Source organism: Herpailurus yagouaroundi, unplaced genomic scaffold, assembly GCF_014898765.1.
Source record: "Herpailurus yagouaroundi ecotype Mexico unplaced genomic scaffold, PumYag 189, whole genome shotgun sequence".
In the NCBI taxonomy this organism is placed as follows: domain Eukaryota; kingdom Metazoa; phylum Chordata; class Mammalia; order Carnivora; family Felidae; genus Herpailurus; species Herpailurus yagouaroundi.
Genome location: NW_024412420.1, coordinates 3,476,424 through 3,490,789, shown reverse-complemented (window position 1 = coordinate 3,490,789; position 14,366 = coordinate 3,476,424). Strand labels below are relative to the sequence as shown.

At 39.3% G+C, this 14,366-nt stretch overlaps 2 protein-coding genes across 6 annotated transcripts in view; one reads left to right on the top strand and one right to left on the bottom strand.

Annotated features, from left to right (window-relative positions):
* The window catches only part of TEX14 (testis expressed 14, intercellular bridge forming factor), a 109,651-nt gene extending 102,989 nt beyond the window's left edge, over positions 1-6,662 (bottom strand). For 4 of the 5 annotated variants that reach the window (XM_040496993.1, XM_040496996.1, XM_040496994.1 and 1 more), the window contains exon 1: positions 6,123-6,660. The gene's annotated coding sequence lies outside the window, so the exon portion shown is untranslated. Of the gene's footprint in view, positions 1-6,122 lie in introns of all 5 variants that reach the window. The other variant, XM_040496997.1, reaches the window with a different exon arrangement.
* Positions 6,663-6,723: 61 nt separating this feature from the next.
* RAD51C (RAD51 paralog C) overlaps positions 6,724-14,366 on the top strand; it is a 37,575-nt gene continuing 29,932 nt past the window's right edge. The window contains exons 1-4 of the mRNA XM_040496991.1: positions 6,724-6,933; positions 10,179-10,437; positions 11,048-11,214; positions 12,633-12,766. Of these exons, the coding sequence (XP_040352925.1) occupies positions 6,816-6,933; positions 10,179-10,437; positions 11,048-11,214; positions 12,633-12,766 (678 nt within the window). The 5' untranslated portion in view covers positions 6,724-6,815. The remainder of the gene's footprint in view (positions 6,934-10,178; positions 10,438-11,047; positions 11,215-12,632; positions 12,767-14,366) is intronic.

The window sequence follows — 14,366 nt, the reverse complement described above, 5'->3', positions numbered from 1 at the left end:
GAGAGAGAGAGAGAGAGAGAGAGAGAACAAGCAGGGAAGGGGCAGAAAGAGAGGAAGACACAGAATTGGAAGCAGGCTCCAGGCTCTGAGCTGTCAGCACAGAGATGCAAGGCTTGAACTCACAGACCATGAGATCATGACTTGAGCTGTATGTAGTCGGCCACCCAACTGACTGAGCCACCCAGGCGCCCCTATGATTTATTTTTTAAAGTTTATTTATTTCAGAATAGTCTTTTTTTTTTTTTTTTCCTAAGTAGGCTCCATGCCCAGCACAGAGCCCAACACAGAGCCCAACGCAGGGCTTGATCTCACAACCCTGAGATCAAGAGTCAGATGCTTAACTGACTGAGCCACCCAAACACCCCTAAAGTTTATTTAAGTAATCTCTACCTCCAACGTGGGGCTCAAACTCACAACCCCAAGATCAAGACACTCACACTCTTCCAACTTAGCCAGACACGCGTCCTGAGACTTTTAAAAATATCTTCTTATTTAAAGTAATCTCTACACCCAATGTGGTGCTCAAATTCACAATCCCAAGATCAAGAGTCACATGCTCTTTCAACTGAGCCAGTCAGGGGCCCCAAAGAAAAGACTTCCTAAGCATGTTATCAAAGTCAGAATTAAATACAAACTGACTATATTTGCATACAAAAAACATGAACAAAGTAGAAAATCTTAAAGTTTAAAATCTTTTTTTTTTTAATTTTTAAAAATTATTATGTTTATTTATTTAGAGAGAGAGAGAGACTGAGTGTGAGCAGGGGAGGGGCAGAGAGAGAGGGAGACACAGAATCTGAAGCAGGCTCCAGGCTCTGAGCTATCAATGCAGAGCGCGATGCAGGGCTTGAACCCACAAACCATGAGATCACGACCTGAGCTGAAGTCAGACACTTAACCGACTGACCCACCCAGGTGCCCCTAAAATCTTTTTTTTTAATTTATTTTGAGAGAGAGCAAGCACGTGCAAACAGGGGAGGGGCAGAGAGAGACAGCAGGAGAGAGAGAATCCCATGCAGTGCAGAGCCCGATGAGGGGCTTGAAACCACAAACCATGAGATTGTGACCTGAGCCAAAACCAAGAGTCAGATGCTTAACCGAATGAGCCACTCAGGCATCCCCAAAACCTCAAAGTTTAAATACACATGACAAAGTAGGAAGATATTTGTGATGTACAGATTAGGCAAATAGCCCATATAACGCAATATGCATATCAGACAGGGTAGGCAGCATACGCATTACGAATATGGGTTTTGATATCAAAGATGAGCAGAATGCCTGGCCTACACTAAGCACAATAAATATTAGTTACTGTTTCTGATAATTAAAAAAAAAAACAGGCCTGTTACAAATATATATTTAATTAATTTATTTATTTTTGAGAGAGGGAGAGAGAGAGAGAGAGAGAGAGACAAGCAGGGCTCACCTGAAACGTGGCTTGAACTCACCTGAAGTGGGGCTCGAGCTCACCTGATACGGGGCTCAAGCTTACCGAATGTGGGTCTGGAACTCACAAACCCTGAGATTATGACCTGAGCCAAAGTCAGATGCTTAACCAATTGAGCCACCTAGGTGCCCACAAATATGTTTTTTAAATTAAAGTACTTCAGTTATAAAGTAGGAAAGAATGTACACAGATGTTCATTGCACCATTATTCACAATAGCCAAAAGGTGTCCATTCACAGATGAATGGACAAACAAAGTGTGGTATGGATATACAATTGAATATTATTCAGACTTAAAAAGAAAATAAACTCTGACACATCCTACAACATGGATAAACCTTCAGGACATTATGCTAAGTGAAATAAATCAGTCACAAAAGACAAATACTACATGATTCCACCTCTGTAAGGTATCAAGAGTAGTCACAGAAACAGAAAGTAGAACAGGCTGAGAGAAGGGGGACTGGGGAGTTATTGTTTAATAGGTACAGAGTTTCAGGTTTGAAAGATAAAAATGTTCTGGAGATTGGTTGCACAATATTGTGAATATAATTAACATTATTGAACTGTACACTTAAAAATGGTTAATATGGTAAATTTTATGTTATGTGTGTTTTACCATTTTTACAAACTAAAAGTGGGCAAAGCATATAAATGAGATAGTTACAATGATAAGGTATATTTATCCATGAAAACTATATGAAAAAAATTTTTAACCTCTCTTAGTAATAAAAGATAACAATTTAAAATCAAGCATTCTGTGTCTCCCTCTCTCTCTTCCCCTCCCCTACTCACACTCTGTCTCTCTCTCAAATATATTTTAAAAATTAAAAAAAATAAAAAAATAAAATTAATTATACCTCAATAACAAAGAAGGGGGGAAAAAGCACTTAAAGACTGCTAAGGGCCAGTGCTGGGGTGGAGGTGGGAAAACTAGCCCTCATATGCTGTCAATAGGAGTATAAGTGGTACAAATATTTGGCAGTATGATCCAAAATGAAAATGTACATACTCTCTAGAGGACCCAGGAATTCTTCCAGAAATGTATCCAGAGAGAGAAAGAGAGAGACAGAATACTATTTCATCACAGCAAAACAACTGGAAATAATTCAACTGTACATTTATAGGCCACTGATTAGAAAGATGGCCCTCAGGACAGAACAGTATGCAACCACTAAACTTAATTTTCAAATAATTTGTAATTACACGGGAGAAAGCTTCTGACAAAATATTAAGTGTAAAATAAAAGATATACAAATTTCTTCATAATTTAACCACAAATATGTAAAATAAACACTTTTATGTGAACTTGTAGAAAGATTAAAATAAACCAAAAAAATAAAATAAACCAAAATTTATCTGAGTTAAACAGAATGTGAATCAATTTTATTTTCTTCTTTATATTTCCTACATTTTGTTTTCTACAAGTATTTATTTCCTGTAAGTATACATTTTCTACCATATATTTTCCACCAAGGTACAAAATAGAAAAGTATAGGGAGAGAGGTGCAGGTCAATCATCTAATCATCCTTTCTTTTAACAGGTATCTACTGAGTACCTACTAAAGTCATACACTGGGCTAGGGGCTCTAGGAAAACAACAGTGAGTAAAATCCATATGGTCCTGCTCTACTGAAGTTTTCAATCTAGTTGGGGAGACATATGTTAAGCAAACGATCACACAGAGGCATTTGGTGCTATGATAGCCTTAAAAGGGAGTCTAAGAAATTTGTTCTGTATCCTAAGAGCAAAATAGGAAGTGACCTGAACTGAAATGTACTGTAGAAAGAACATTTTGGCTGCAGCATGGGTGAACAAACTAGAGAGGAAGAGAAGATGCAGAGAGACCAACTAAAATGATCTTATGTACCTGCAAGCAAAATGGTGGCAGCTTGACCTAGAGGTAGAGACATGAATATCATCAAGATATGTCAAAGAGAAAATTGATAGTACTTGCATGTGCATCAAACATGGGGAGTGGAAGGGAAGTGGTCTGTGCACATGGAAGGATGGATATTCAATTCTGGAGGCAGGAAATGCAGGAAAAGGACAAGGTTTTGGGAGTGGGCTGAAGAAGATAAGTTAGGTTTAAGACAGGCTGAGTTGAGAGACTTTGCACTGCTCAGAACGCTATCAGATATTTGCTTCTATAGGTCAGAGAACAGGGCAGGGCTAGAAATATAAATTTAAGAATCACTGGCATATAGTCACTGAATTGTGAATGTGAGTAAGATAGCAAAGAAAGGGAGAGAGAGAGGGAGACAGAGAGACAGAGACAGAGAGAGAATGAGAGGGAACAAGAGAGGAGAGAGACAGAATAATTAGCAACAGGTCTGCTATGAGGCTTTAAAAGAACTGTAACATTTCAGGGCCAGGTTATGGAAGAGGAGTTTCCAAGGGTGACAGAAAAGCCAGCTGGGTAGGAAGGAGGAGTGTAGCATCACAGAAATGAGAAGAATGTTTCAAGAGTTTATGGAGGACAAATATATATGGAGCTCCTACCATGTATAAGGCTTTGTGCAATTGACAGTGATGTTCCAAATATGTGTCTGAGGCTACAGGCTTTATTATAAACACCTTTTTTTAATGTTTATTTTTGAGAGAGACAGAGAGACAGAGCATGAGTGGGAGAAGGGCAGAGAGAGAGAGGGAGACACAGAATCTGAAACGGGCTCCAGGCTCTGAGCTTTCAGCTCAGAGCCTGACTTGGGACTTAAAGTCGGAAACCACGAGATCATGACCTAGGCTGAAGTCAAATGCTTTACCGACTGAGCCACCCAGGTACCCTTATCATAACCACCTCTAAAGCTAAGCCTGGATTCAAAGTTTTTTCTCAGTCCAAACAGTACTCATTTCTCTCACCATTCCCAAATCCACTTGAACATGCAAGGTCACCATTTTTAGAAGTTCTATATTTTTAGGTTAAAAGAAAATAAATTTCTCCTCAGCCATAACAGAAATATTCAGATTACTCCTCTCTAGTATCTCTAGAAAATGGCCCAGTAAACTGAATTATTGTAAGCATCACAGAATTATTGTAAGCATCAAGTTCAATTAAATATATATAAAAGCACCTTTCTCTGGCACTTTACAATCGTAGGCATTTAAAAAACATGTTTCACAGCATTAGCACTCTGTTGAGCTAGTGTGTAACAAAGCTTTATTCAGCTGAATACACATATTAGAGTATTTTAAAATGAAGAAGCTAAAATTTATTATGTACCTTTTCTGTGCTAAAGACTTTATATTTGTTAATTTGATCTTTCCAATAACCCCAGGAAATATTACTTTCCACCTGAAAGAGATGAAACTGAGTAACTTGCTGCAAGTCTCACAGATGGTAATTTCCTGAGATGTGATAGAAATTCAAATTTGTACGACTCCAAAGCTCATGCTCATTTGTCTATAGCAGTGCCTCTCAAACTTTTTCATCAAGTGACCACAAATTGCAAAGGAAAAAACACCCATATTCCCAGGAGGCTTTGGATGATTACAGAGGTATCCAGTTTGAACTGGATCTTTCTTCTTATATTTATCTGAAAATTTATGTTTGCATTTTACTTTACAATATATTGGTTTATTTAATGTGTTTTAAGTAGCTTACCAGTTAAATCATTCAATTTTTCCCTCTCAAAAAAAAAAATTTTTTTTTGAGACTCTGACAGCATAGGAAGGTACATAAAAATCTCATAGCTTTGTTTAGTTCCTAGTGCCTGGCCTCATAAACCTGGATCCTACTTTGAAAGCCTAACTATAGAGCAAAATGCATTAAAGAAATCTTAAAAATTTTCTGACAACAATTATAGGCAATTTCTGACAATAATTATAGGCAACTCAAGGGTCAAAATAAGATATTAATAACGCTTAATTGTAGGACTACAGATAGAGTCTACTTTTAACTCTCCACTGTCAATGAAACTAAGTTCTAAACACGACCGATTCCACTGAGTTTGAGCAAACTAACTGAAGGACTAACCCTGAATATGTCAACACCACCTCTTCTTCATCCAAGACTGGTTGCTTTATAATCATGAATTCTCCTTACGTTTATGCAATGCCCACTGTGTGCCCAGATGTGACTCATACTAGTAGTTAACACTGAGTGGCAAACAAGCCTTATTTTGATTTGTCCTACCAGACTTTCCCCGCCTTACCAAATGGGGGACAAACACTTCTTCCTTTCTACTTCCCAACCCCCACCCCAAGATGGGCTCACAATTTGGAGGTAGTTCAGGGTAGAAGAAAGGTAATTTTTGTTTCAAGAAAACTGTCTAAGCTTCTATGTCCTTGTTTTATACCTCGTGGTATGATTGTGAGCACTTAAAATGTGTGGGATTTGCTAAAGTGCTCAACGTGTTTCCTTCCTTAGATCTTAAGTAGTTAGGGAGCTCTGATTTGCAATATTTAGGCAGTTCCTTTAAGCTAGGGGGAAAAAAATCAAGGCTAAGAATCTTACCAAAAGGTAGTGAACGAGTTACTCCCCTAAAGAAATCATACTCACCTAGCCAAGGAAAGACTGCATAAACCACCTTCCAAACCGCCTCAATTCCCTCAAAGTTCTCTTTCAGAATCGGGCCCTTCTCAACTCTGTACCAGAGTAGGAGATCTTGGGTAGCCCAACTATTTCCTCTTAAGAACGGGGAGCCCAGCCCACCACAGGGACATTACTTGCTTACTTTTCCAGCTACTTCTTAAGCCAGGTAGGCGCTGAACCCACGGTCTCGAAAACCACCATGCTTCACACTGAACTCGCGGAGAAAGCGTGGGTGCGTGCGGGGATTGGGCGCCCAGTGCTCCCCGCGGCGTTGGGGGGGCTGGCCCACAATCCCTCGCGCAGGCGAGGGCCGGAAAGGAGAAGGGGGAAGGCAAGGGGGACACCCGACAAGAAAAGCCAAGAAAGTGGAACCCTATAATGGAAGCACCGATTAATCCTTATATGGCCATTCTATATCCCAAACCGGTAACTAGCCAGGGTGTGCGTTACCCCCATTCAGGGAGCTCATTCCTATTAATAACTCTGAGGTTTCCACTCAAGGGGCAGGGCTGAGGTGAGATGTCGTGTGTAGGGCCTGGTCTCTGTCTTGCGGTCTTCATCCATCTTTTTACTGTCAGGATGTGCATTTTATGGGAAAACCCTACATGATGGGATTTGGAAGAACCACGACTAAAATGGTGCGGGTGCTTGAAAACCCGGCATTCCTCCTCAGTAAGGCCAAGTCCTAGGCCTCGAGCAGTCAGGCCCCAGACCCCGCCCCTTCCGCTTACGCGTGACGTCACACGGCGCGGGCCGGCGCGAGCGTGCGGCGCTGTGGCAGGGGTTTAGCAACTTTGGGTTGGCGCCGCTGCGCGTGTGGGTGTCGGGCTTTGAAATGCAGCGGGATTTAGTGAGTTTCCCGCTGTCCCCAGCGGTGCGGGTGAAGCTGGTGTCTGCAGGTTTCCAGACTGCTGAGGAACTCCTAGAGATGAAACCATCCGAGCTCAGCAAAGGTAATGACTCCTGATGGCAAGTTGAGGTACACGGACCCCCGTCTGTGCCGCCTCCATCTCGGTTCTTCCGCCTTCAGGCTTCAGCCCAGTGTCCGTCAGTTTCCTCCGCCCAACGCTGCGTTTGTAAAGTGAAACCGCTCCTTGACTCCAGTTAAACACGGTTTGAACGGTTAGAACTGTGGCCTTGAAAACATTTACTCATTATCTCATTTATTACTCAAGAAGAGCCCTTTTAACGTGGATTATTATGTACAATATGTTGATGAAGGAACAGATGCTTGAGAGGTTAAGTAATTTTTTATGATGACTGGGCTAGGATATCGTGGAGCCAGGATTGGTACCCAGACAGCTTATCTAGTTTTCGCTGTTCCAAAATCCAAGGGGCAGGGGATTACATTTGAGAAATGGAGGATTCGTGAAAGGATTTGAGACACTGAGCGAGAAAGGGAGCAGAATCCCCAGAACCTGGAGAAAGCAATACAAAGAAGACATTGCGTCTTTTATGTCATTCACTCGAAAACAAAACAAAACGCCCCCCCAAACCTCTTATTCCAGAACACTGTAAATGATACATTGGTGGGAACCACTGTGTCATGAGGTATACAAAAATGAAGCTGTATGCTGTCAGTCCCACTCCACGTGCTATATTATGGTGTGCTCAGAACTGTCCTCTTAAGATAGAAAAAAATTTTAAATCCTGGCCCTCAACAATGGAAAATAAGGAAGTTTCAACTTGTCATTCAAGAATAAATGTAGACCCAAGTTAACTTTTAAATTTAAGCTGCACATTGCCTCCCAAATTTTAATGGGCTCTTTCAATATATTGATTTTACAAAAAAGAAATGAGAGAATCTGCATGATAATAGCTAACAGTTATTGAGCATTTTGGATGGCTTCTGTATTCTATCAAACTTTTCAACATGTATTGTGTTATTCCCGTTTCACAAAAGAAAAAATCTGATGGGGCGCCTGGGTGGCTCAGTCAGTTGAGCGTCCGACTTCGGCTCAGGTCATGATCTTGCAGTTGGTGAGTTCGAGCCCCGCGTCGGGCTCTGTGCTGACAGCTCAGAGCCTGGAGCCTGCTTCAGATTCTGTGTCTCCTTCTCTCTCCGCCCCACCCCTGCTTGTGCTCTGTCTCTGTCTTTCAAAAATGAATAAACATAAAAAAAAAAAATTTAAGAGCGTTTTACAAAAGAAAAAATCTGAGGCAAAAAAAGTAACTTGCCCATACTAAGTAACTACATAGTAAGTGGTTCAGTCAGGGTTTACAAACCCAAGAAGGCTGACTCCAGAGTTTAGACTCTTTAGTTGGGCATGATTTTCATTTCCTTATCACCATTGTTGTCTTTTGTTAGCACCAAATTTACATTCATATCCTAACTAAATCAAGCACTGACATATCAAATTCATAAGTGATGTCACCTTCACCATTATTTCTTTTATTAGCAGCTTGTTTTTGTTTTTTTAATGTTTATTCCTTTAAAACATTTTTTTTAATGTTTATTTTTGATAGAGAGAGAGAGTGCAAGCAGGGGAGGGGCAGAGAGAAAGAGAGTGTGAGCAGGGGAGGGGCAGAGAGAGCTGTCAGTGCAGAGCCCGATGCGGGGCTTGAACTCATGAACCGTGAGACCATGACCTGTGCCAAAGTCGGAAGCTTAACTGCCTGAGCCACACAGGTGCCCCTGTTTATTCCTTTTTGAGAGAGAGACCATGAGCAAAGGAGCAGAGAGGAAGAGAGAGAGAGAAAAAGAGAAGGACAGAGGATCCAAAGCGGGCTCCACACTGACAGCAGTGAGCCTGATGTCGGGCTTGAACTCACAAGGCATGAGATCATGACGTCAGCTGAAATCTGGTGCTTAACTGACTGAGCCACCCGGATGCCCCAGCAGCTTCTTTTGTAATTGCCATTTCCTTAAGCCATATTGTCTGATAGGAATGAAATTGTGTAGATAAGGAAGCATAAGTGTATTGTTTAAAATATTTGTGCATTAAAATTATTCTCAGTAAATAATTTTGAAGTGATATATGAATTTTTCATGACAGTGTTTCCATAAAAATTTTTATTATGAATAATACATGCACATATACTTCTTTTTTTTTTCAAATTTTTTTTCTTTAATGTTTATTTATTCTTGAGACAGAGACAGAGCCTGAACAGGGGAGGGGCAGAGAGAGAGGGAGACAGAATCTGAAACAGGCTCCAGGCTCTGAGCTGTCAGCACAGAGCCTGACGTGGGGCTCGAACCCACGAACTGTGAGATCATGACTTGAGCCAAAGTCCCACGCCCAACCGACTGAGCCACCCAGGCACCCAATGCACATATATTTCTTAAAGTTAAATCTTGTTTTAGGGAGTTGGAGGCCATTTTGTTCTCTTCTGAAAATAATTTAGATACCTTATTAGAACAAGATAACTATGACTTCATGGGACCAAAAGGGACTGCGGGTACATTTTTATTTCTTTTTTATTTTTTTTTATTTATTTAAAAAAAAAAATTTTTTTTAATGTTTATTTATTTTTGAGATAGGGAGAGACAGAGTATGAACGGGGGAGGGTCAGAGAGAGAGGGAGACAGAATCTGAAACAGGCTCCAGGCTCTGAGCTGTCAGCACAGAGCCCGATGCGGGGCTCGAACTCATGGACCGCGAGATCATGACCTGAGCTGAAGTCGGATGCTTAACCGACTGAGCCACCCAGGCACCCCTTATTTCTTTAAAAAAAATTTTTTTTTCTTAACATTTATTTATTTTTGAGACAGAGAGAGACAGAGCATGAATGGGGGAGGGGCAGAGAGAGAGGGAGACACAGAATCTGAAGCAGGCTCCAGGCTCTGAGCCATCAGCCCAGAGCCCGACGCGGGGCTCAAACTCAGGGACCGCGAGATCGTGACCCCGGCTGAAGTCGGACACTTAACCGACTGAGCCACCCAGGCGCCCCAATTTTTATTTCTACCTCTAGATACTCTTGTAAGTATTCAAATGCTTTAAAGGTTTAGGTTTCTGAATTCTATTTTTGAGGTAATAAGTAAATCATAAAGTATGTAAAGAGTAAAAAATACAGATACTTGCCTTTATTAACTTGAAAAATTCAATAGTGGAATGTTACGTTTTTATGTTTCTTTACTCTTGGCATCCCTCTTATTATGTAAAATTAGAATTAATGAAGACAATCCAATAACATGTTAGACTTTTAAATTTCTAAAATCAGGGTGTTTTGGTTTTTTTTTTCCTTATTTTACTTTCAGAAGTTGGGATATCTAAAGAGGAAGCATTAGAAACTCTGCAAATTATAAGAAGAGAATGTCTCACAAATAAACCAAGATATGCTGCTGTAGCTGAGTCAGGCAAGAAGTGTACAGCACTGGAACTTCTTGAGCAGGAGCATACCCAGAGCTTCATAATTACCTTCTGTTCAGCACTAGATAATATTCTTGGGGGTGGAATACCCTTAACCAAAACAACAGAAATTTGTGGAGTACCAGGTGTTGGAAAAACACAATTATGGTAAAGTTAAATGTTCCCCTCTTAAGGGTAGGCTTAATAACATTTTATGTAAGTAATAGAATATGGTGCTGTGGGTCTATATTCAGGAGACCAAAAATGACATGTATGTGCTCTTAATTGTGTGTGTGTGTGTGTGTGTGTGTGTGTGAATATGCATCAGACAAAAATCAATTTGCCATTTGTGTTACATCAGCACCCCATTTTGATAAATTGTTATGGATTATTTTGATATCCAAAAGCGTTTCTTTTGCAGCATTGTAATGTGTTCATTAGGGTAAATAGGCAGTCTTCTATTTTATTATATAATTAATTCCTGGGAGTATATTTGAAAGTCAAATATTTGAAACTACATTTATGTATAAGAAAGGGTTTCCTTCCCAGAGGCCTAAAAACCATGAAAAAATCCTTAGTCATGGTTTTATGAGTACACCCCCTGCCCCACTAATCCAGATAATAATTGATATACATATATTTGGAGCAGAGAGTTAGCCACATCTGTAGCCTAATGGTGGTACCTAATGGATGGTGATGTGGCATTGGAAACCATTGCCTTAGAGGATTATGATTATGATGATGATTATGATTTGGTCATTCAGCTTTCTCTTGACAGTATGCAGTTGGCAGTAGATGTGCAGATACCAGAATGTTTTGGAGGAGTGGAAGGTGAAGCAGTTTTTATTGATACTGAAGGAAGTTTTATGGTTGATAGAGTGGTAGACCTTGCTACTGCCTGCATTCAGCACCTTCACCTTATAGCAGAAGCACATATGGGAGAGGGTAAGTTAGCAAGTGATCCTCTTTCTTCTGTATAATAAAAGTAATTTGCAATTGTACCTTTCAGGCCTCAGCAAGAAACCATTTAGAATGAAGCTTAATGACTTGACAGTGTCCTAGTGTTCAACCTTCAGATCTCTTTTACAGAATTAGAAATGCCACAACCTAGACTGGCTTTTTCTTTTCCTTTTATGACCCTTGCTTCTGGGCCACATAACTTGTGTGTGTATTTCAGTGTATGATTTCAAATCATCATGCTCTGACCTGCCAGGTGTAAATTAATGTTGTTGGACATTTAATGTAAGTAAATGTTGTCCCAGTGCATTCAGTATATTCAATGCATTCAGTTTATATTGACTGCCATACTGGCTTTTTTAATAAACCAAAGGTAGCTTTGAAAAACCATATTGGAGGGCGCCTGGGTGGCGCAGTCGGTTAAGCGTCCGACTTCAGCCAGGTCACGATCTCGCGGTCCGTGAGTTCGAGCCCCGCGTCAGGCTCTGGGTTGATGGCTCAGAGCCTGGAGCCTGTTTCCGATTCTGTGTCTCCCTCTCTCTCTGCCCCTCCCCCGTTCATGCTCTGTCTCTCTCTGTCCCAAAAATAAATAAACGTTAAAAAAAAAAAAAGAAAGAAAAACCATGTTGGAAATGTTTGGAATATTAAGCTGATTGACTTTAGGGGGCTGTGAGTAGAATGTAATTGACTTCATGGCTGTTTAATTGTATCATTAAAGTGTTTGGGAAGTTTTTTTTAAGCTTGTGATGTAGAAAGAGTGTTTGATTTTTTAAAAAACATTTAAAGATGGGATACCTGGGTGGTTCAGTCGGTTAAGCATCTGACTTTTTAAAAATATTTATTTATTTATTTATTTATTTATTTATTTATTTATTTATTTAGAGGGAGAGAGAGAGAGATTGAGAGAGAGAGAAAGTGTGAGCAGGGGAGAGGCAGAGACAGAGACAGAATCCCAAGCAGGCTCCATCTCACCAACTGTGAGATCATGACCTGAGCTGAAATCAAGAGTTGGTCGCTTAACCAGCTGAGCCACCCAGGCACCCCTTAATTTGCAGTCATATGAAAAAAACAAAGAGAAATTCCGTTATGTTACTTCTATTCAGTGAAAGTAATAACTAGAAATACGAAAAGGCAGGCATTAAGACTGTAGTTGTATATGTGTATAAACAGTTTCTCAATAGCCTAGTATGTAAGGAAACAGTGGAGAAGGTGAAAATAAGAGGCCAGGAATTATGCAATGATAGTTTATAGTAATTTTGTTACAATTTTGTTATCTTTCAATTCAAGTGGAGAGTTTGTTATTCACGGTGAAGCATTTTGTTTTTCAAAGGTATTGTTTTCCTACTATCACCAATATATCAAAACAAATAAAACTAATTATTTTAAGATTGTTTTGTTTATTTTAGAGCACCCAAAAGCTTTGGAGGATTTCACTCTTGAAAATATTCTTTCCCATATTTACTATTTTCGTTGTCGTGACTACACAGAGCTATTGGCACAAGTTTATCTCCTCCCAGACTTCCTTTCTGAACACTCAAAGGTATGGCTCAAACTATTGAAATATAGTTAACCTTTGGAGTATCTTTGGAGGTGTTTGAGTAACATGAAAAATAAGTAAATAGTATAGTGGCATAAGCCCATTCAAAAATCTCTTCCTTGTTCTACAGTTTATTTGTATTTTCATATATTTAGCATATATATATTTTATGCCCAAAGTAAGAAATTGAAATAATATAGAAAGAGGTTCTGCCTCCAGTAATGGTGGAATAGTTTCTAACAAACTCTGTAGAAAGGTATAAAATGGAAAATAAAGCTACCCTTCTATTGTTTCCTAATACCTCTCCCTAAAGTTGACCACTATTGTTTTTTTGTGTCTTCCCCAAAAATTTTTTATGTATTTTGCAGTATTTTAATATTTGTTAATGGGATAAGACTAATATGGTTCTGCACCTTCCATTTTGGTTGAGAGTTTTGCCTGTCTTTCTATATCACCACATGTGGATAGACCTCATTCTTTTTGTAGCTACACATTATTTCATTTTAAGAAGGTGCTTTTTGCTCTTGGTGGGAACATAAAATGATACAGTTGCCTCAGAAAACAGTATGACAATTCCTCAAAAATTGAAAATAGAATTACCATATGACCCAGCAATTCCACTTCTGTGTATATAACCAAAAGGATTGAAAGCAGGGTCTTGAAGAGATACTTACACACCTGTGTCCATAGCAACAATATTAATATTACCTAAAACATGGTAGCAACCCAAGTGCCCATTGATGGATGAATAGATCAGCAAAATGTGGTATATGCATACAATCTAATTTTGACATATGCTACAACTTGGATGAATCTTGTGGACGTTATGTTGAAATGTTGATTTTGTTGGTGAAATAAGCCAGTCACACACAAAAAAAAGATATGCTGTATTCTACTTATATGTGGTGTCAAGAGTAGTCAAACTCATGGAGACATAAAGTAGAATGGTAGTTAATAGGGCCTAGGGGGAAGAGGAGAATGGGCAGTTATTGTTTAATGGGTATAGAGTTTCAGTTTTACAAGACGAATATTTGTATTTTACTATATAAAAAAAATTGGGGAAAAATTAAGTACCTTAATTTATTTAACCAATCCTATTATTGGTGATCTTTTAGATGCTATTATTAATAATTGTTTGAAGATAATCCTTATACATACCATCTTGGGATACATTTGTAAGTATGTTTATAGGATAAATTCTAAGTATTAGAATTACATTAAAGAGTATACGCATATTTAATTTTGATAAATATTACACATGAGAAAGATTCTCTTTGACCAAACTTTAGTCAGCCTCCTCTGAGCCTTCTTTTTCAATAGGCCTTGAACTTCATCCACATCTTGTCTTAGGCCTGACTAATCCAGTTCATTACTGTGAATAATCCTGCTGTGAATATAGGGGTACAATAATAAAGAATCCTGTAAATTAGACTCTCCTACCCTTCATACCTAATCAACCTTGGTATCTCAAGTTCCTCATTCCCCACTTTTGATGTATATGTCTTTGGTCTGCCTGTAGCAAGAATTGTGTTAGGTCACTTTAACAAGAATCCTACCCCTGATGTCTCCTCTTAGTAATTTTCCATTTTCTGACACTCACCCT